General features: G+C 37.7%; 1 protein-coding gene across 3 annotated transcripts; it reads left to right on the top strand.

Moving 5' to 3' along the window:
• The first annotated feature begins 12096 nt into the window (after positions 1-12096).
• Positions 12097-21376, top strand: LOC109242161 (alpha-L-arabinofuranosidase 1-like). 3 transcript variants are annotated; one of them, XR_002070363.1, is made up of 20 exons: positions 12097-12261; positions 13567-13775; positions 14099-14153; positions 14618-14829; positions 15188-15309; positions 15419-15566; positions 15883-15952; positions 16569-16714; positions 17039-17084; positions 17191-17243; positions 17902-18046; positions 18217-18335; positions 18445-18516; positions 18772-18875; positions 18957-19013; positions 19126-19324; positions 19936-20082; positions 20183-20230; positions 20614-20758; positions 20887-21376. XR_002070363.1 is itself a non-coding variant. In XM_019409002.1 (18 exons), exons 2-18 carry the CDS (start codon positions 13599-13601, stop codon positions 20330-20332), a joined length of 2022 nt encoding a protein of 673 aa, XP_019264547.1. In that variant the 5' UTR covers positions 12097-12261; positions 13567-13598; the 3' UTR covers positions 20333-20413. The 3 variants fall into 3 exon arrangements, 2 of the variants coding, with proteins under 2 accessions (XP_019264547.1, XP_019264548.1); XM_019409002.1 differs by lacking the exons at positions 20614-20758; positions 20887-21376 and having other exon boundaries at positions 20183-20413; XM_019409003.1 differs by lacking the exons at positions 20614-20758; positions 20887-21376 and having other exon boundaries at positions 13558-13775; positions 20183-20413.
• Positions 21377-24005: the final 2629 nt, after the last annotated feature.

Genomic DNA, 24005 nt, shown 5'->3' with positions numbered 1-24005 from the left:
ATTTTCTCGATTGCCTGCTATACCAATTCTGGTCCTACTAACGTAGCTTTCCCAATATCAAACCACCCTATAGGCGACCTACACTTCCGTCCGTAAAGAGCTTCGTATAGAGCCATCTGAATATTGGAATGGTAGTTATTATTATATGCGAATTCAATAAGCGGCAGATGATCATCCCAGCTACCTTTGAAGTCTATCACACAAGCTCGTAACATATCCTCAAGTGTCTGAATAGTACGCTCAGCTTGTCCGTCTGTTTGGGGATGAAATGCTATATTAAGACTTACCTGAGTCCCAAATCCTTTTTGGAAGGACCTCCACAAGTTTGCTGTAAATTGAGCTCCTCTATCCGAGATAATAGATACAGGGACACCATGAAGTCGTACTATCTCCTTAATATAAAGCCTTGCATAATCCCCTGTAGAATATGTAGTCCTAACGGGCAGAAAATGGGCTGACTTTGTAAGTCTATCAACAATCACCCATATCGAATCGAACTTACGCCGGGAGAGGTAAGCCTACGATAAAATCCATATGGATTACTTCCCATTTCCAAGTCGGAATTTCCATGGCCTGCAATAATCCACCGGGTCTCTGATGCTCAATCTTAACTTGCTGACAGTTAGGACACTGAGCAACAAACTCCGCTATATCCTTTTTCATTCCGTCCCACCAATATACTTCCCTGATATCATGATACATCTTTGTCGCTCCTGGATGGATAGAATAACGAGAATAGTGAGTTTCCCCCATAACCTGCTGACGCAGCCCTGCAACATTAGGGACGCATAATCGTCCTCGATATCTGAGGACTCCATCTTCTGTAATCTCAAACGGTGTCTTCTCTTTCTGAGAGGTGGTATCCCTATAATGAACTAACACATGATCCTCGTACTGGCGTTCCTTCACTTCAGTTACTAACGAGGATGTTGGTGTATCCTGAATAGAAATTCCAATATCACCCGAGTCTAGTAATCGAACTCCAAGACTAGCTAGCTGATGAATCTCATGGGCTATTCCTCTCTTCTCTGGCTGTAAATATGACAGGCTACCCATCGATCTACGGCTGAGGGCATCGGCTACCACGTTCGCCTTCCCCGAATGGTATAAAATATCGACATCATAGTCTTTAAGTAGCTCCAACCATCTTCTTTGACGTAAATTCAATTCCTTTTGCCAGAAGATATACTGGAGGCTCTTATGATCCGTATAGATATCAACATGAATGCCATACAAGTAGTGCCTCCACTTCTTTAGTGCATGAATCATTGCGGCTAAATCTAAATCGTGGGTCGGGTAATTCTTCTCATGCTTTCTCAGTTGTCTAGAAGCATAAGCTACAACCTTACCATGCTGCATCAGTATACAACCCAACCCAATGCCCGAAGTGTCACAATAGAGCACATAACCATCAGTCCCTTCTGGGAGCGTTAGAACCGGTGCTGAAGTTAATCTGTCCTTTAATGCCTCGAAACTCCGTTCGCAAGCATCAGTCCATTGAAACTTTGCTCCCTTCTGAGTCAACTTTGTCAAAGGTGCTGAAAGGGAAGAAAATCCCTCTACAAATCTCCTGTAATAACCTGCCAAACCGAGAAAGCTACGAATCTCCGTCGGTGTCGTGGGTCTAGGCCAAGTCTTTACTGCCTCAATCTTTTGTGTATCCCCCCGGATGCCTTCACCCGAAATGATAAGCCTAAGGAAAGCTACAGAGTTCAACCAGATTCATATTTAGAGAATTTTGCATACAACTTCCCTTTTTGTAGAACTCTGAGCACAGTACACAGATGATCTGCATGCTCAGCCTCTGAACGAGAATACACCAATATATCATCGATAAAAACAATTACGAACAGATCTAAAAAGGGCCTGAACACACGGTTCATCAAATCCATGAATACTGCTAGGGCATTGGTCAAACCGAACGACATAACACGAAACTCAAAGTGCCCGTATCTGGTCCTGAATGCTGTCCTCGGAATATCTTCCTCCTTAACCCTTACCTGATGGTACCCGGACTCAAGTCTATTTTTAAAAAACACTTGGCACCTTGCAACTGATCAAATAAATCATCAATCCTCGGGAGTGGGTACTTATTCTTGATTGTCACCTTATTCAACTGTCTGTAATCAATAAACATCCGTAAGGAACCATCTTTCTTCCTCACAAATAACACAGGTGCCCCCCACGCTAATGTACTAGGCCTGATAAAGCCTTTTTCAAGCAAGTCCTTTAGTTGTTCCTTTAACTCTTTCAGCTCTCCGGGGACCATTCTATAGGCAGGAATGGATATTGGATGAGTATCCGGTAGTAGGTTAATAGCAAACTCAATTTCTCGCTCTGGCGAAAAAACTGGAAGCTCATCGGGAAAAACATCGGGAAACTCATTAACCGCAGGGATGGACTGAATGGTTGGTGACTCTAAGTTCACATCTTGAACCCGAACTAAGTGATAAATACAGCCCTTTCTGATCATCTTCCTTGCCTTGAGATAGGAAATAAATCTTCCTCTCGGCGACGCCGTATTAACTTTCCACTCCAAAACAGGCTCCCCTGGAAATTGAAAGCAGACTATCTTTGATCTACAATCAACGTTGGCATGACAAGAAGCCAACCAATCCATAACCATTATAACATCAAATTCTACCATATACAACTCGATTAGGTCCGCTACGGTAGCTCGACTATGAACTACTATTATACAACCCCTATATACTCGCTTAGCTATGAGTCCCTAACAGGTGTAGACACCTCAAAAGGTTTAACCAATTCAAGTTTTATTCCAAACTTACTAGCAACCAACGGAGTAACATATGATAAGGTGGAACCTGGGTCAATTAGTGCATATACACCATATGAGGAGACTGATAATATACCTGTAACAACATCAAGCGATGACTCCTGGTCCTGTCGTCCTGCCAATGCATAAATGCGGTTTTGAGGACCGCTCGAGCTAGATGCTCTGCCTCTACCTCTACCGCGACTCACTGGTGCTTCTGAACCTTGCCCAGGGGGCGTACTGATGATGACGAACCAACTATAGATCCTGCTGGTTGAGCTATGCTTGCATCACCCCTCGTCGGACAATCCCTCATAACGTGGTCCGGATAACCACAAGTACAACAAACACCCAGTCCCACACGGCACTGCCCGGCATGCTGCTTACCATATTAAGCACATCGTGGCAAGGGCGGCCTCATCTGACTTGACTCACCCCTATACTTAGAACCTGGGGCCCTGAAATTCTGAACAAACCCTGAATATGTGGAACGATCAAATTTCTTACCGCCAAACTGAGGGGGTGCGCTAGCCGATGGCTGGTCTGGATACCTCGGGTACTGTTGCCTCTGACCACCTCGAAACTCACCAGAAGGACCCGAAGAACTCGCTCTCTTATTCTGGGCTCTATCATGCTCACGATCCATCCTCTGCTTCTGCTTATGCTCCTTTACATCGTGAGCATATGCCTGAATACGAGAAATATCCATGTCCGGCTGAAGTGAGACCGACATACAATCGTTAAGCAAGTGAGGATCTACTCCAATCATGAACCGGTGAACCCGATCCTCCATCTTAGATACAATAGTGGGAGCATACCTAGCCAACGAATCAAACTGAAGAATGTACTCCTGAACACTCATGTTACCTTGCCGAAGGGTCAAGAATCTATCAACTCTGGCCCGTCTAAGCTCTGGTGGCAGATAATGACGAAGAAAAGCTTCTGTAAACTCCTGCCATACTGCTGGAGGGGCATCCTCACCTCTGGACAATTCCCAAGACTCGTACCAATTAACTGCAACGTCTCGGAGTCTATAGGAGGCTAGCTCAACTGACTCATTCGCAGTGGCCTTCATTACCCTTAACGTCCTCTGCATTCTATCAATAAATACCTGAGGGTCCTCATTTGGATCTGCCCCAGTGAATACCGGAGGGTCTAAATTAATGAAGTCACGAACCCTCGCACTGACGGACCTATCTGCATGACCAATACCTACTTCCTGACGCCGAGCCTGTGCAGCTACTAATCGGGTTAATAGCTGAATAGCAACTCTCATCTCCTGACCCGGTGCATCTGGTTGAGGAGTTGGATGTACAGGGGCGGGCGCTGGAGCTGGTGCCTCTCGGAGCTATTCTAAAAAGGGTGGGGTATGTGAAGTCTGAGATGGAATCTCACTATGAGACTCTCCCCGAGCCCTGGTAACTCGTGGCGCTCGACTAGTAGTCTCGCCAGCCACGGACTTTCCCTTCTGAGCGGCTGTAGTCTTCGGAGGCATCGCTGAAAACGTAACATATTGTTAGGAACATGAAATCTTATCTCGCACGATCTGAGATAAAAAGAGAGGATAACATCCTATATGTCCTGTAGCCTCCTGTCTATAAGTGTGGTACACAACACACCCATAAACAAAACTCTACTAGACACGGTCTGTAGACAACCCTAGGACAGAACTGCTCTGATACCACTTTTTTCACGACCCAAACCGATGGGCTGCGACGAGTGCCCGAGTCCTACCTATCGAACACCCTTAAGCATGCGACTAAGATATAAACATGAATAATATCTACTGAATTACGAGAGTAACAGGCGCGAGGAAAACCTTTCCAAAAGACATATATACATATACGTGTGGATTACAATGGGCGAGCCGACAAGGCTGCGATAGACAACTATATACCAAAAACTGAAAGCCGACAAGGCCACATACTATCCAACTGTATATAACTGTCTACAGATCTCTAATAGAAATACAAATGTACAAAGACGGGACTGAGCCACGTCATACCCATATATATATACAAGCGTATCGTACCAAAAACAAAAAGCAGCTCCGGATCAAGTGGAGCACGCCAATTCTCGCTGATCAAGGATCCTAAGAAGGGGGACTGTCGACTTGCCTACCCGCACCTACGGGCATGAAACACAGGCCCCGGAAAATAGGGCGTCAGTACGAATAATGTACTGAGTATGTAAGGCATGAAAATCAGCACATAAGAGACATAGATGAAACATGGAATAAAGAAATCCATCTGTAAATCTGAATAACTTTATAAATCCTGAAACATTTATAATGTCATGAACGTGCATATAAATGTCGTATCATGCATAGGTATAGGTGTACACAATATCATCAAGCCTCTGAGGGCATCCCATCATATCGTCTCGGCCACTGTGGGCAACATCATGAACATATACCAACTGATCAGGTGGTGGTGCGTATATAACGCCGTAACCTTTTCCCATATCCCATATAAATAATATATATATATATATATATATATATATATATATATATATACGCATACGCGTATATAACGCCATCTGGTCATGGGTCAATGTACATGTATAAATACATGAAATGCATAAGAAATACGTTAATAAAATTTTCTCGGTACGCCATAAAAATCAATATGCCTTTCGGATAAACATTATCAAATACATATTTTTCTGGGACCCATGAACAGAAGATAATGATAATTCACGTGGGGAATCAAGAATATAGACACTCCTAGTATTTCTATGAATAGAGTAATTTATGAAAACCGTGCGTTTGCTCGTTTCTTCTGTATAATTTGGATCATGCCAAAAAGAAAGAAGGGATAGCCTTAACATACCTGGAGTAGGGAAAATCCGTATAATATTCCTTGTAGGAGAATTTGATTGCAAGAGTCTCGTTGTTAATATCTTGTAGGAGCTTGAATTTTTAAACGTTTCTAACGTTCTGATTGTGACCTTGATTTCAAGATATGAGAAATGAATCTTTATTGAAAGCTTTGAAGATGGTTAACGTTTTGGATTTGGTTGAAAGATGTTCTGTAAAATGGCTAACATTTGGTTTGGTTGAAAGAAACTTTGATGTAAGAATGAATATTATTCTATGGTTTAGTCTTTACTGAATATGGAAAATAATGGAGTGAAGGTGTATCATTCTGCCACCTAACAAAGAAATGACTTATACAATGTGGCTAGCTGCCACGTTTTGAGGGGTGGAAAATATTAAACTTTATCCACTTATTAGTTAATTAGGTAATGTCCCGTTACCCGATAATTAATCAATTACCCGCATAATTAAAAATTATCTCAAATTACTTAAAATTCTACTTATTTTTAATACATTTTATACATCATTCTATCATGGTCATATGGTACCTTGTATGGTATTAGTCCATAATTATCGGGTATTATCGCTCGACCCGTATTTTATTCCAAATCGGCCACCTTCCACGAAATTCATTTTTTTTTAATTTGTGTACCCTTTTATCCTTCATGACACTTACTTATTGCTTGTTATAAATAGCATAAATACGTTAACCTCAAGATAATCTTATCCCCTAGTCTATGTCGATTAACTGAAGACGAAACTTTTATGTACGAAAATGCGAGATGTAACAGAAGTAGTGACGAGGCTACGGCGGGGCATAACAACATATATAACCTGCAACAGTTTATACTAAAACAGAAAGGAAATACAGAATGTAATATAATTGTAACTTGCATTAAATAAATGCGGAACCTACCAATACTTAGCTATAACCAATCCTTAAGGGAGTTTCAACACCACAATAATGAATCTCAGCAGAATATGAATACATAAACAACAAATGATGCGGCCCGCATCCCGATCCCACCTTATAATCAATAACAATATAAGCATTCACCCCTATTACTCCTTGTTGCGGCGTGCAACCCAATCCCACCAGTCCACCCTTATTACTCCTCAATATATCACCCCTATTTCTCCTGTTGCGGCGTGCAACCCGATCCCACCTGTCCACCCTTATTACTCCTTCTTGCGACGTGCAACCCGATCCCAATATATACATCAGCACCAATCACAAAATAAAGACAAGTGTTTCACAAGTTAACTCAAATCCTCCACAACACTTATACCTCAACCCAACACAATGGAATATTACTACAATTATGAAACTTTACCAGTTAAAACTATACAGCGAGACCAACCAAAGTGTACCATGAAGCACCAATAAACCAACAATGTGATATAATGGAACAATTAACAACACCAATAGTGAAGCAATATTTAACAAGAAGCAATTAGACATGGAAACATCAATAAGCAAGTAGCAAGTAAGGCAGGAGAGCAATATATAGGGAAACGGGACAAGGGAACAGGCTAAACAAGTAATTTGGCGACGCATAGGTGCTCGTCACCACACCTATACGCCACACACATGGTATTTCACATAGCAAGCAAGTCGGGGATCCCTAAGGTTAGACCAAACACTTACCTCAAGCCAACGGGTAATTCACAGCTCAAATACCGATTTACCTCTCGATTCCACCACCAATCCACTCGTATCTAGCCATATTTAACTTAATAACATCAATAAACGCTAAAGAAACCAATTCCAATGTATAATTATAGATTTTTCAATATTTTCTCCAAAAAGTCAAAATCGACCCCGGGCCCGCTTGGTCAAAACTCGAAATTCGGACCAAAATCCGATTACCCATTCACCTCGAGCCCGGATAAGCAATTGATTTTGGAATCCGGCCTCACTTTGAGGTCCAAATCCCCAAATTTCGAAATTTCTAAGTTCTACCAAAATACCCAATTCCACCATGAAAATCCCTAGATTCTAGGATGAAATCTTGTAAAAAGATGGAATACATTGAAAGAAATGAGTTAAGAATCATTTACCTATGATTTGGGGAAGAAATGGTCTTTGAAAAATCGCCTCTAGAAGTTTAGGTTTTGTAAAATGGGAGAATGAATGAAAAATTCCATCCAAAAATTGTTTTGAACAGTCGCAGTTATCTCATTAGCGATCACAGGTTGCAATTGCGAACTCGCAAATGCGGACATTACTTCGTAAATGCGAAGCTTGGCCTGGCATGCTGGCATCGCAAATGTGAACTAGTGTTCGCAAATGCGGCCTCTGTTCCAATCGCAATTGCGACAATGAGCTTCGCAAATGCGAAGGTCCCCTTCCCAGCCTTCGGATCGCAAATGCGAAATACCTTCGCAAATGCGATGATCGCATTTGCGAGCCAGACTTCGCAAATGCGAAGTCTGCAGACCTGCAACATACTAGAAAATTTTTCTCAAGTCCAAAATCATTCCGTAGCCTATCCAAAACTCACCCGAGCCCTCGGGGCTCCAAACCAAACATGCACAAAAATCTTAAAACATCATACGAACTTGCTCATGCGATCAAATTGCCAAAATAACACCTAGAACTATGAATTCAACACCAAAACACATGAAATTTTCAAGATAGTTTTAAACTTTCTATTTTCTCACCCAAAGGCCCGAATCACGTCAAATTACTTTCGTTTTTCACCAAATTTCACATATAAGGTTCAAATATTGTAATGGACCTGTACCAGGCTCCGGAACCAAAATACGGGCCCGATACCAATAAGAACAAATCATTTAAATCATTGCATTTTCAGTCTTATCAATTTTCTTCAAAAATTTATTTCTCAGGTTAGGGACCTCGTAATTCGTTTCCGGGCATACGCCCGAGTCTCATTTTTTACTACGGACCCTACGGGACCGTCGGAACACGGGTCCGGGTCCGTTTACCCAAAACGTTGACCAAAGTCAACAAAAATCATCTTTTTAAGCCAAAAATCATCTTTTCTTAAATTTTTCACATAAAAGCTTTCCGGATACGCGCCCGGACTGCGCAAGCAAATCGAGAAAAGATAAATGGAGGTTTTTAAGGCCTCGAAATACGGAATCGGATTCTAAAATAAAGGATGACCCTTTGGGTCATCACAGAAAGTACTTTTATATTGATAATTATTTCAAATTCAATTTAACGTGTTACAAATCTCTATTACTACACGTCGTTCATTATGCTTGTTTTTTAATATCTTGCTGTTGTTACTGCTTGTTGCTACTGTTTTCTTTTTATCTTTTCTTGAGTCGAGGGTCTTTTGGAAATAGCCTTTCTACTTTCAAGGTAGGGCTAACGTTTGCATACGCATTATCCTCCCCAGACTATAACGAATTTGTTGCTGTTGTTGTAATTTAACCCGTTACACATTTGATTTAACTAATAATGTCAAAATTTTATTTGCTAGATAAGTTCCATTATAATCTATTGAGTCCCTTGTTGATTACAAAGAGATTGTTATTGCATTTATATGCCGAATGAAATGTCAAACTTTATAGGCTAATTTTTGGAGTGAATTAACGCTTTTGTTTTGTCTATATCAAAGTTCTCAAGTCCAAAGGACATAAAATGTAAACCTCTATACGGTTAAAATCGGGCTTGCCCAATTTTGCTATTTAATCGGTACTAGAGGATTATATCGAGGGGCAGCCTCGTAATGGATCAGGAAGACGAGGTGGCGAGTTCGAGAATCGAGGTGTCTGTCGAGACCGAGGCCAGCAGTAATCGAGACTAAGTATGACCGACTTCGAGTGAAGTGCAATAATGGAAAGGCGAGATATCCGTAACCGGTCGAAGATCACGGCGGAAATCTCGGAACAGATCAAATCAAGAATGGTTATTTGTACCAATCATGGGATTTACTTCCGTAATTAGAATTGTACCATAACCAGGACTCCTCTGCTATATAAAGAGGGCCCTAATCATTTTGTAAATATTTTACATTCATAACGATCAAGGCAATAAAATATTTATCTGGTTCATCAACTTGTTGTTCTTTAACTGTTCTTACTTTACTAAGCTCGAGGGCACTGTCCAAGCATTAGTTTGTTTTACATTCTTGTTAATTCTCATCACTTATCTTTAAGTTAATCAATTGATATTAGGTGAAATCACATATCCTTAAAACCACATTATAAGTTTAATTGTTATCCAGTTTTTAGTGTAAACAAAAACCGTTTTAGATAAGAAATTATTTTTGGTCACTCTTGTCATCTATTTTCCAAAATCATTAGGGCAATCATGTTTTCTGATTTAATTTTCCACAAATAGACATGGCCCTTGACAATCTTACTTTTACACTTTATCGTGAATTTTTCTGTACTGGTTATTCGATCACGTTTTGCCTCTAAAGTTCTGATATTCTCATAACAAATTATAGAATATCCATGTGATCCTATTCTCATATTTGTATTTCCTTTCCCATTAATAAGCGGTAGTTATTTTGCCTCATGCATTGCAATTTTCTTCATTAGTCATTTAAGTTTGTTACGATTTTACTTCTCTTTATTTAGTCATTTAAATTTGTTGATCTAAACAAAGCAAAATGAGTAAAGAAGATTCAATTAATCAATCTTAACCAATTTGGAAATAAAATATATTTCTAACAGATTTTAACTTATTTAAAATCAAATAATAGTTACACTAACTCACTAAGAGGTCGTTTGGTAGCTGGTTAGAAGAAAGGTTATTCATGTATAAGGGGTAACATAACTTATACCATGTTTGGTAGGCAATAGTTATTTTGTATAAAATTCTGCATAACTAATACCATGTTTGGTTGACATTTTTCAATTATGCATAAATAATACATGTATAAGTTATGAGTCAATCTGTGTATTATTTTATGCGGGGTAGAAGATGGAATAACTAATACATGTATTACTAATACATGGATAAAATACTGAAATGACAAATTTACCCCGATCACTTTACACATAAGGCTTCCTTATTTCTCTGCCAACCCGTCTAACAGGTTTCACTTGCTTTCACTTGCCAACTATATACCTTGTCTTCTCTCATTTTTAAAGAACAAACTAGCAAAAGCAAACTGGAGAAGCCACTAGAAAATGGAAATACCAAAACTAAGAAGTGCAAATCAAATATGTCTAAACTTCACATAGTTCAGTAGTATGACGAAGAAGTGAAAGTAACACCCAAAGTTCCTAACTAAATTGTTTCCTACATAAATGGAAAGAGAGAAAAAACAATGCAAAAGAAGGTCAGGGGTATAGTTGTAAACAAGCATTTTACTTTAAAATTTATATAATGTAAATCAATTTCTAATACAACAAACCAAACATTCAAAAAAATAATCTCTGCATAACTAATACCTGCATAACTAATCCCTGCATTACTTATCCCTGCATAACTAATACATGTATAACTAATACCTGCATAACTCTAACCGGCAACCAAACGACCCCTAAGGATTATATAATAGGATGGCTGTTGAAATCTCACGACCTTTAACTAAGAGGTTTCACGTTTCAAGTAGTAAAAATTGAGGCCAATATTTAAATTATGTTCCCGTTAGCCCGGCGAGCTAAATTTGTTTGTAAATGCCTATGCCTATTGGAAAAAAGGGAGCTTGAAAGAGTTCTTTCTAGAAAATATTTATTGGAAAACATAAAGTTTAGATAAATACTACTCCACCAGTCACTTTTAGTTGTCAAATTATTCTAAATTTTTTTTTCATTTTTTACTTGTCACTTTTCGCATATCAAAAGAAAAATAACTTATTTTTTCTGTTTTGCCCTTAGCATTAGTTACTTATTCCAAATCAATTTTCAAATCCATTACAACTATGTACCAATTAATATGGGTATTATGGTAAATTATGCACTTTATTTAATTTAGATGACACACTTTCTTTATTAGTTCGTTCCAAAAAGAACACACATTTCTACAATTGGCAATAATTCAACTTTAAACTCTTCATTTTACCCATTTTACTCTTAATGAAAAGTTTTATAACCACACAAAGCTTTTATTCCAAGAGCTTTTAAGACCGGAAGTTTCAAAAGTTTTTTTTTTTTTCTTGAACTTTGTACCGAGTCAAACTACCTCGTCTAAATTGAAACGAAGAGAGTATCAATATAAACAAGTAAAAGTGAATGGAGGGAGTATATGAGACGAAATGTATAAGGGTGGTAGGTTGGGGTGTAGTTGAAATTTTGAGCAAACAGATAATCAAATAAGCAGCAATTTGCAGAGTGTGGGGCCCTTGTGGGGTCAATGGAAAAGGTACTCTAAAGGGAATGGTGACATTAGTGAGTCCTGAAAAACCATTTGCCACTACAAGGGAACAAATTAAAGATGTTTACGTGAAAGCAAAGGTAATGATGTCAGGACTTGCTTTGTTTCTTCTTCTGCCTCTCCATAGTTTACATACTTCAAGCAACAATTCTTCTATGTTATGCCCCACTTCAATCTCTCTCTATATATATATATATACACAATGCATGCATACAGAAATCTTGATTCAGTACATATATATAACACTTAATTACACATGCACAAGAGTGAGATCACTGTATTACTAACTAAAGATTTCCCCCCAGAATAGTGTTATTCCCACTAGATTACTAAATCAAGAAGATTGCTTTGTGGCATTTCCAGGTGAAAAATGAGTGAGCTTGAAACAAATGAAGTTTTCGCCTTTTGTGTTTATTACATACAGTAATTGTTTTCTTGCAATTAATTGTACTTAACTGTTATATTTGCTGCTTTCTCACATGGATTCAGCAATTCTTGTCAATTGATTGTGTTATCCCCTATAATACTGGGTATGTTGTTGTTGTTGTTGTGATCGTAATATCACAGTCTTTTGATGTTTTTCTAGCTTAATATATTGCTTAACTGATTAATTTGTCGGTATCTTGTGTAGTTGCCCCGAATCCCCACCCCCTTCTTTTACTCAAGCAGACATCTACTTAGTTGTTTTATCAAATTGTGGCTAGTCAAATGCTTGTTTTGTGTTTTGCCTGTGTCTCTCCTTGTAATTCAGCTTCTAAATTTTACTTAAATAAAGAGAAGAAAGGAGGAGAAAGGGAAAGAAAAGTAGTTTTCCTGTGTCTTTTTTTGATTTCCCGCCCAGTGTTGAGTACCTACATGGGAGGCCGACTATATCCGGATTCGCGCCAGCCGCCGCGTAGGGCTCCATTCGGGGGAAAGCGCTCCCTACCAAGGATTTTTCCATACCCAGGGCTAGAATCCGAGACCTCTGGTAGAGCAGCCCCATCCGCTGCACCACATCCTTTAGTGGTTCCTTTGGTTGAATTTACTGGAAAAGTGAGAAGTAAAAGAAAATTTAAAGCTTTTCTCTTTTCATTGACTGGATGAGTCGATACTTGAGTCAAAAGGGAAAGACTTATTTTATTCTCTTTTTTCATTCTTTTCTTCCTTTATCTAGTTTTAAATATGGTGCGAGGTCATACTGGACTGGTCCTCACTTATGATTTTGGGAAAGGGACAAGTGAGAGTTAGTAAAAAGATATACTAATAATTACTTAAAAGAGCAAGATATTAAACTAGTTATCTGTCCAATCCAACTCTCATTGTAAGTTGGATACTTGAGTATGTTACCAGTTCTTTGGATTTTGAGCTATTATATTTCCTACTGAATCCAGCTTACTGGAGTGCCCTATGGATTCTTGGATTTAAAGTTTTAGTCTGTTAATGTTTGACAGTAACTTGGATGCTATGTAAATTAGTGAATTAGCCGTTACCCCTCTGTCCACACTAAAACAATCTTACTATATTTATGATTTTTTCAGTTGTATTCTTTGATTTTGAACAATCATTTTAGTGGTCTTATCTCTTGATGACCATTAGGTTGTTGCAAAAGTTGGCTACTTTTTTACTTTTCTTCTTATGATTGATCAAAATGTTACTGAATTAGCATCTTTGTTGAAGCTTAAACAGGTTCAGAGAACATTGAATGGTGTGAGAAGGATATGGATTCAAGCCGCTCCCTTTGTCGTATTCTCCTTTTAGTTCTATTTGGAATATCCCTCCAATACCAATGTTCTGCAAGTGGGATTGATGCAAACGAAACAGCGCTACTGTTAGTAAATGCATCTGAAGCATCAGCGAGGAAAATGCCGGATACTCTCTTTGGAATATTCTTTGAGGTGAGTTTATGGAATTATAACATTCCTCTTAATGAAATTGTACCTTGGAATAAAATTATTTCATGCATTGCATCAACCTACTCCTGTTTTAACTTTTAAGGTTCAGGGTTCTTGAATTACGGAAAGAAAAAAAGGCAAAAAAGTAAAATAATACCTATTCACATTTCTCCAACTATCTGGCTGGAAGTCCTTCCTACTTTATTTTATTGGCATAAGTTGGAAACTATTACCAGACTCTTGGAAAATCAAATGGGATGCATTTACCGTGATGATTGGATACTTTCAATTGAATAATATATGACACCTTAGGTATTTTGTTTCAGGAGATCAATCATGCTGGTGCTGGTGGATTATGGGCTGAACTTATCAGCAACAGAGGTGAGCTTCAGTTTTTTGGTTGATTTAGAAAAGGAAAAGCCTGTAAATTGAATAAATACATGTTTTCACTTGGAGAGAATGCTTATACCTATCTTTCATTTTAAAACGAAAAGGAAGAGCAGGATTTATAGGTGGAAAATATGAAGACAATGACATTTACTCTTGGTCAAATAGAAACTCAGACACATTAATATATGATTTTTTCCTCGCTTCTATCGTCATAATTACTTTTTCTTTGAACTATAGTTGTACATGAAATGTTAAATTGGAGAGTTTATATGTTCTAGCACGGTACTATGGTTCAACAGTTATGCTTTTCGATTGATAACAAGACTTTGGTGAGTATAACAATAAGGCCCTTAAAATTATCAATTGATTTCCAGTCATGTACAGTCATAGGCTTTGCCTCTTAATATTCTTGTCTTTGATGTTAATTTTAAATTTTCTTGAAAAACCATTTTCAGGTTTTGAATCTGGCGGCCATAAATTTCCATCTAGCATTGAACCTTGGTCTATCATTGGCGATGAGTCTTCTGTGATCGTATCAACTGATCTTTCATCATGCTTTGATCAGAATAAAGTTGCACTGCAAGTGCAGGTGCTTTGTGACAATAAAGGTGCCAAAATCTGTCCAGATGGAGGAGTTGGTGTCCATAACCCGGGATTCTGGGGCATGGTATTTTACCAACTTTTTTTATCTTGACTTAATGTTCTTTACAGGTCTCTAAGTTCCTCTCGCAGATATTCACCATAAAAATGTTCACTATTCTGGCAAATAGCGAAAGCACAACAAACTTGCTTCATATGTATTTTCAAGTCTCTCATGTTGATTTCCACTAAAATTATATGGTAAATAAGATTTTTTTGTGTGCTATCGCTACTTTGCTTTTTGTGCTTTTGTGGTTTATTCAGATTATGATCAATAAAACAAAACCAAGTAACGACCATTAGACTCTAGCGTTTCTATGTTTATATACTCATGAGTTTGTTGTGTCCTTGTTACTTGTTTTCCTTATTTTTATGCTTTCATGCAGAATATTGAACAGGGAAAGAAATACAAACTGGTGTTTTATGTGCGTTCCCAAGAGTCGATAAATTTATTAGTAGGTTTAACCGGTTCAAATGGACTAAAGAAGCTGGCTACTGTTGTCGTAGTGTAAGTATCATATGCTACATATATTGTTTTCTATGTTTCCAATTTTTCATACCAATGTTTCGACAAAGTTCAGATCTTGCTTACAGTTCATTCTTTAATGTTCTTGCAGAGCTGCAAATGTATCAAATTGGACAAAGGTGGAGGTTTTGTTGGAAGCTGAAGGAACAGATCCCAATTCACGACTGGAACTGAGATCAACCACAAAGGGTGTTATGTGGTTTGATCAAGTATCATTGATGCCTCTGGACACATACAAGGTAATGAATATTAGGAACTTATTATTAACTTTTCGGAGAAGGATTTAACTTTTATTAAGGAGTTGAATTTTATTAGGTTTAAATTAAGAAAATTAGAAGGCTTGCTAACCATTTAACCAAGAACATCCAGTAGTTGTCAACTTAACCTGAATAAATTTACAAATTATTGCAACTATTAGTTGCCCTTGTTTTTCGCTATAAATACCATTACTTAATTGATCCTTCTATGTTAGTGAGCATGGTGTGGTTCAGTTTTTTGCTTTCTTCTTGATGTAATCAAGTCATAAATGTAATTTTGGCGATTTTCTTGGTGCAGGGGCATGGCTTCCGGAAAGACCTTTTTGGAATGCTAAAGGCCTTAAAACCAGCATTCATCAGATTTCCAGGTAACATTACCAGCCGATGGAGCAGCATTTATATGGTTTATTTGCAATTGAATCAGAGTTAATATTTTCTACCTCATAGTTATTTTGGCTTCTCTACTCACTTCCCTCTTGATGAGAAAGAATATTGTTACACATTATCATAAAAAGAATGATACTCAAAGAGATGCCTTAAAAGCCACGAGTGATCAGTTACTCCTTAAAGTAATTGAATGTAACTGGAAATTATGCTCACAGTGTTCCTATAATGAAGTTAAATGTATTCATTAATAAAGAAACTTATGTTAACATGCGTGAAAATAAGAAATCTACAATGCCGTAAGGATACTTTCCGTTGATTATGCTCAAGCCAACTGGAGATCAAGTAATCTAGTTCTTCTTATCGATAAAAGGAATTTTCTATGCTATGATGAAACAATTATGAGAAGTTGAGGAGGAGTCTATCTGTCATTTGATAGTGCAGTCATTTGGGACCGTTCATGCTTCCCACTTCGTACTTCCCAAATATATTTAGTGTTCGTATAAGTATTTTAACTCCATCTATGTCTTATTTTACAAGGTTGAAGTATTTGATAATGTTGTTCAATGTGGATAAATTTATCACCATGTATGTCTGCAGGAGGCTGTTTTGTCGAAGGCAGCTGGTTAAGAAATGCATTTCGGTGGAAAGAAACTATTGGACCATGGGAAGAGAGGCCTGGGCATTTCGGTGATGTGTGGAATTACTGGACTGATGATGGGCTTGGTCATTTCGAGTTTCTACAGGTAACATTCTGTGCTCTCCTGAAGTTGATTCAAATGGACTTAAGAACCTGGCCAAGTACACACGAACACTCTTAACACGAAATGGTATGCTTATGTGTGTGATTAGTGGCTTAGCCAGAATTTTCCTCAAGGATGTTCAAATTTGAAAGAAGTAAAAAAAAAATCCCGACAGAGAGTGTTCAGTATATGTTATGTACCTCTAAAATATGATATTTTACCTGTATACGTAGTGTAATTTTCTGACAAAGGGTGGTCAATTGCCCGCTCTTACCAAAGTGTAGCTCCGCCACTGTGTGTGATAACTCGAGTCCTTTTTTTCTGCAGCTTGCAGAGGACTTGGATGCATTGCCAGTTTGGGTTTTCAACAACGGTATCTCCTCCACATTCTAAGATGCACTATTCTTTTCATTTATTCTGTGTTTTCTTCATGCAATTAATTAGCTTTTTTTTCTTCTCTATACTTGTATTATTCTCAGGAATCAGCCACAATGATCAAGTTGACACTTTCCATGTCTTACCTCTCGTGCAAGTAGGTTTCCTGAATTTTCTTATACAAATGACATGGACACTACTTGCTAAAATCTGATTAAAAACTTGAAAGGCATATATATTCTGTAATAAAGTTCAATTTGATGCTAAAAGTTCTGGACACGCAACTTATCAAGACTCCCAAAGGTTTACTCAAATATAGAGGCATATTGGTATTAGACTTTCTAAACGTGATCTTTCTTTTTTCCATTTTAGTTTCCACTTTTGTCAGTCATGAATTCTCTTGAGTCGAGGTTTCTGTCGGAAACAACCTCTCTACCTTCATAAGGTAGGGGTAAGGTCTGCGTACACATTACCCTTCCTAGACCCCACTTGTGGGATTTCACTGGGTTTGTTGTTGTTGAAATCTCTATTTTTCGCTAAATCTCACTACACTTTTGATGACTATAATCCTTGGAATTGAAGCGTTGCGCTACTCAGCCTATGTTTCATTAAATTGAACATTTTATGTAATAGATGAAAGTCAAACCTTAAGGGTTTTAGTGGTTATAACAGAAGCAACTGTAAACCATAAAGAGGTCTAGAAGCAACTCATGGACTTTATTTTCCCATGACCCACATATATGTGAAAAAAGTATGTGGATATCGCATATTGAGCACTCTTTTATGTTTTATAAGCATATGTTGTCGATGTCCAGGAAATCTTAGATGGTCTTGAATTTGCAAGAGGTGATCCTGACTCAAAATGGGGTTCGATTCGAGCTGCAATGGGACATCCAGAGCCCTTTGATTTGAGATATGTTGCTATTGGAAACGAGGATTGTGATAAGACACAGTACCATGGTATGCAGACCTTACTGTATTTAGCAGATCATATTTTCATGATATACATAAGAATAGTATGCCCTATAACTTTGTAGCTGGGACATCACTTTATAGTCGCGCATGTTTCATGGCCTCCCAAGAATTTTGAGAATTGAGTCAAGACCTGAAATCCTTGTAATATGATTCAGGAAATTACCTCAAGTTCTATTCAGCAATCAAAGAAGCCTACCCAGATATTGAGATAATCTCTAACTGTGATGCTTCTGCCAAAGCATTGGATCATCCGGCTGATTTATATGATTTTCACGTAAGATTTTGATGTCGTTTAAGTCCATATTTCGCGAAGCAGGTACATTGGGAGCTAACTTTGTTTACCTTATGTCTAGCTTTTAACGTTGTGATGTTTCTGTGGTTAGATTTATGACAATGCAAGTACTGTGTTCTCTCTTGCCAACCATTTCGATGGCGCACCACGCAATGGACCGAAGGTAGGGTTAAGTGTTCCTTTGATGATTACTGCATTTTGTTTTAAATGGTGCTTATGTATAGTTCTACTACTGCTTTCTCTTCATCTTTCCTCGAGCCGAAGGTCTATAGGAAACAACCTTTCTACCTTCTAGGTAGGGGTAAGGTTTGCGTACACACTACCCTCTCCAAACCTCCACTTGTGGGGCTATGCTGGATTTGTTGTTGTTGTTGTTGTTGTTGTTAGTGGTGCTTATGTATAGTGTTTATTTCTATAGGCTTTTATAAGTGAGTATGCTGTGCACGGAAATGATGCTGGAAAAGGTAGTCTTTTAGCAGCATTGGCTGAAGCTGGTTTCCTCATTGGGGTAGAAAAGAACAGGTACCTGCCATTTTTGGGAATATATATCAACTACTGATCATTTCTATGCTCGACGATAACCTATAATTTATTCTCATGCAGTGATGCAGTTGAAATGGCAAGCTATGCACCCCTATTTGCTAATAACAATGACTGGACGTATGTTTGATTTCTCTGCTCTTACTCTTCTTCTTCTTCTTCTTCTTCTTCTTCTTCTTCTCATTTTCTTCAAAATTGGATCATCTCTGTAAAATAATGCTCTTTTACTTAGGTGGAAAGCAGATGCGATTGTTTTCACTTCTTCACAGGCCTATGGAACCCCTAGTTATTGGATGCAACACCTTTTCAAAGAGTCAAACGGCGCAACTCTTCTAAGTTCAACACTCCAAGCTAATTCTTCAGATTCGCTAATAGCATCTGCCATAACCTGGCGAAATGAGATTGATGACAACGAGTACTTAAGAATAAAGGTGGAGACTTTATTGATCTGATTGATGAATATTTAAGGGTTCAGATAATTTCTTCTCTTGAAATGCTAAAAGTACGCTAGTATATAATTTCATATAGACTGTTATCATTAGTGCCTCTCAAAACTTACATTATCTATATTCAAAGTTCACGTAGCACTCTGTGAACCAGGGGCGGATCCATCTTGCGACCTACGGGTTCACATGAACCCAGTAGCTTTTTTCCAAACAGTGTAAATGTGTTCGAAAAATTCACTAATTATCTATAAATGTTTGAATGTGAACCCAGTTACTATTAAAAATTTACTCAAAGTCGTTGCAGGAACCCATAAAAATTAAATCCTGGATCCGACTCTGCTTTGAACAACCTACATGTGTCAAACAAACTAAGACTGCTCTTGTTCATATGTTTTAAGTACTTGGAATCCTAATATCTTACCTAGGTTGCTTTAGTGAGGATAGATTTATATGGTGTTCAGTCTGAGTTCATACTTGCTACAATCAAAAGCTGTTCATTTTGCAACTATACAACTTAGTCTCCATCTGTTACTTCATGGCTCATTTGTCGTTCTTTTTTACACGCATGACTCATTTGTCAAAGATAATATTTCCAGGTTGTGAACTTTGGGAGCAGCACAGTTACTCTTAAAATCTCTATTAGTGGATTGGAGCAGAACTCATTCCAGTCCTTTAGGGCGACAAAAACTACATTAACATCTACCAATGTGATGGATGAGAATTCTTTTGAAGATCCTAAGAAGGTACAGACATGTTCCATTTCATACTTGACCCGAACAGAGTCTTATTTCCTTTAATTTGGTGACTGCTTTCCTTGAAATCTTATTATGTTATTATATGCAGGTGTCACCAGTTGAAACTATGGTCGAAAAAGTTAGCGAGAACATGGATGTTGTACTCTTGCCGTATTCTTTCACTTCATTTGATTTATTAAGAAAATCCATCGGCATTAGGACAACAACAACTGCTTCTGACCTTGAATCTTCATTCTAAAACTATGTATCATTGAAAATGCCAGTAATGAATAATATCATTTTCATCTAATTTTCATGTGTCTTCAGTTCTTGATGTTTCCATTTAATCGCTTTTCTGTTGTACTTTTAAGGTGCTTGTCATTGAACTTCTTTGAAACAGTACAGTCGCCACCTCCGTCCTTTTCAGATTAAACGAAGAAAATGTGCAATTATGTCTCTGCTATTTCTATATGAATGATTGATATGAAGATCGTCTAAGCTTCTTTGTTTTCTATTGACTGGTACCTTTTTGTCGGGCAGAAAGGGCAGCCCGGTGCACAAAGCATCCCGCTTCCATGCAGGGTCCGGGGAAGGGCCGCACCCCAAAGGGGTGTGATATAGGCAACCTATCTGATGCAAGCATAATGGATCAACATTAATCTGCCATTCTTGCAAACGTCTTGAGGTAAAGACTAAACATTCTTGTTCTTTTTCAACTTTGAAGGTGGCCATCGCCCTTTCTTTCCTAATAAGTTTCTTCCTTCTTAATCGGATATTCTTTGCCAACTTCATCTTCATCTTCATCAATGGCAGGTTACCAACAAGCACGCTTTCTTCATCACTCTCTGTATTATCAGAACCGGCGCTATATAGCAATCAAGGCACTTCTTTCGTTGCAAAACCTGAAGACTAATGCAGAACGGATTACAACTTCTTATATATGGTGTATAACATGAACATCAAAGAGGAATTAAAGATTGATAGTAACATACATGGGTAGGAATTGAAGTAGAAGAAAAACTTGAAGAATTAGAGGATGCATGAGAGGGGAGAGGAGTAGTGGGTTAACGTTGGGTATTGAACAGTAGGATTTGGAATTTCTTTTCTGAATAACCATTGGAGCAAAATGGCTTTTGCCGGAATAAGAAGAAAAACGTAAAGATAGTCGCATGCAATGATAAGCGCTGGTTGCAGTTTACAACTCTTATTATTGGGATTTATAACTCGCTTTTACAAGCCACATTTAACGATTGCGATTTATAAGTCGCACTCGTAATTCCCAGTATTAACTGCGAATTGTATGTCACATTCACGTATCGCGTCGTTGATTAATTGCGATTTATAAGTCGCATCGACTTTTATATGACACATTCAACTTGATTACGAGTTCCCTCCAACTAATAGAATTTATAAATTGGTGGACAATGCAACATATAAACCACTCCCTTTTTAGATCCGCATCATACCAATAACCCGACCCTGCCTTCCGTATTTTATTTTATTTTAAAAAGCTCGTGTACTGCAGAGTTCCTAAAATATTAAAGTGGTCAACTCATAATTGCAAATTGTAAGTTCAATAAATTGCATCGAGTAAATGCGATTGATGGTGTGTATTACTAACTGGTTTATTCTTTCATCACCGTTGATGCTTAAGCTCTACAAATACACTTTACACATTTTTGGTATTCCCTTAAAACAATACTGACTTTGAAATTGTTGAGCTAAAATGTGTACATTTTGGAAAAAAGTTTCTAAAATCTAAAACTAAGCTACAAAAATAAGCTAAAAAATGATGGCATGCTTCTATTATTCACACAATAGAATAATATACGTTGGAAAACTTGACCAAAAAATGATGTGTTTAATAATATATTTATTTTTATAATCTAAAATTCATTTTAGCTTACTATTAAGAGTAGGAAGGAAAAATGATCTTTTATATAAATTTTATTTTAAGTGAGGAGGTCGACTATGTTTAAATTTGCTATTTGGTTGCAGTTGAAAAAAATATACAGTATAATATATGAAGTTAAAACTAAAAAAATGTATTTGTGAGTCTATACTATTATTTCAATGTAATACTTATGGATAAAACTAAGAGGAAAAGACTTAGAAAATCCTTAACTATGCCTGTAGGATTATTTTTATCCTTTATCTATACTATTGAATATAAAATATCCCTTATCTTTGTAGAAGTGTACAATTTTAATCTACCCCGTAACAAAGTTTGCGAAACTAACGGATATGAGCGTCTGTTTGGGTTAAAAATAACGGAGTTTTACCCCAATAAAACCCAGTTAAAAATAACGAATTCTCTCTTTTTCTCTTCAACTGTCGACCCCTTTCCCCCCCAAATTTCCTATCATACTCGACCTCCTTTCTCCCAAAATCCCTACAAATCCCACCTCTATAATTTTGAAGATAGGATCCCTATTTGGCGAGTCGTGAAAGGAAATCAAATTTCGATTGAAGAGAAATTGTTTCGAGCCCTAATCGAAGAAGTAAAATGCAGAGTGGAAGTTCATTAACGTTGCCATGAGTATTGATCCAGAGTGAAAGTTCGTAAGTTGTTGACCCCCAAACGTTGATAGAATAAACGATCAAATGTCCGTAAAACCTTGTATTTTATCCATTTCATATTAAACCAGAGCAAATGAGGATTGAGAAGTGGGCTCTAAAGGAGGGCCTTTTATGATGAGGAGCATCCCATCTCCCAAAGGTGTACTAAATTGCCATTTCAAACTGCTTTGCAAGTGATTTCGAAAGTTATATTGTTAATCAAACTAATAATTGACTCATTACATTCCTTGCAGCACTTCCTGTATAGGCAGAAAGAACAATGTAGTGATGGCGTGGGCTATAGTTGGATAGATGGACTCAAATGCATTTCAATGACTAATCGACAACTTTTTACTGCTCTTATTTATCTTCCAATGCTTGTTTGTTTTAAAGCTGTCTAGGAAACAAATTTTTTCCTTTAATAGGTTACAGATAGGATGATGCTAAATGCTTCACATATATTCCCTCATAACACCCCGATTACAAAAGAAGCATACTACTATAGGATGATTTTCGAGCGCTTCTTCCCACAGGTACTTCGTTCAGATAATATTTCGTATTGTGAGGTTTCATGATAAATGGGCTAATTTACGCTTGTTGTTGACCTTGCAACCTTCCGATAAAGTGAGTAAGCTCACATAGTCGGATGTATGCACTTACCTCTTATTCTTATCTTGTCATTTTTGCACCACTTGATATACTTTCCAGCTTGTATTTCGTGAGTTTCCACAGCATATTTAAACTCTTTTTTGTTTCCAAATGTATATTCAAGAGCAAGTACGGGATTCTTCTCATTAGTTTTAGGATTGTACTTAGGAAAATCAAAACTCTCATTGTCTGAAGCACTATCCAAGCTTAAAGTGTCCGAAGAATTCACGCAATCAGAATCCCCTTCTTCATTTGACAACTTCTTTTGAACAACGACACTAATACGCTCTCTACCACCTTCAGCGCGTTGTTTTCCAGTAACTCCCTTATCAAGCATTGGATTGAAATCTGATAGTTCATTTTCAGAATCATCAAACTCATCACTACTAGACGAGTTTGACGTTTCAACCAGTTTCTCAGTAATTCCAACAGTTTGTTGCATATTTTCAATGTTGATTGTTTGACCTTCATTCCCAGATTCTATCTCTGTCATTTCAAAGTAGTAGTCCAGATGCTCAAAATATATCTCAAGTTCTCAACTATATTATCTTTGGTAATTGATTTGGCGATTCTGCTAGCTTCAACTTCAGTTGATACTAGTCTCAATATGTTAGCAAACTTACCACATTTGTGCCAGAATATCATTGAATCATTGACGTAACCACAAATCTCGGCCATCTTCCTCAACTCTTTCATATTAAGATCTGTTGATTTCACATAGTCAA

The sequence above is a fragment of the Nicotiana attenuata genome, unplaced genomic scaffold (genome assembly GCF_001879085.1).
Source record: "Nicotiana attenuata strain UT unplaced genomic scaffold, NIATTr2, whole genome shotgun sequence".
NCBI lineage: Eukaryota > Viridiplantae > Streptophyta > Magnoliopsida > Solanales > Solanaceae > Nicotiana > Nicotiana attenuata.
The sequence above is the reverse complement of the archived record's forward strand: the minus strand, read 5'-3'. Positions and strand labels throughout refer to the sequence as shown.

What these genes read in the sequence shown, in the direction of transcription:
- LOC109242161 (XM_019409002.1), top strand. Translation starts at nt 13,599, where the DNA reads ATGGATTCAAGCCGCTCCCTTTGTCGTATTCTCCTTTTAGTTCTATTT. An exon ending in CTGGCTACTGTTGTCGTAGT is followed by an intron (nt 15,310 to 15,418) that starts GTAAGTATCATA and finishes ATGTTCTTGCAG; the next exon opens with AGCTGCAAATGTATCAAATT. An exon ending in TGCCTCTGGACACATACAAG is followed by an intron (nt 15,567 to 15,882) that starts GTAATGAATATT and finishes TTCTTGGTGCAG; the next exon opens with GGGCATGGCTTCCGGAAAGA.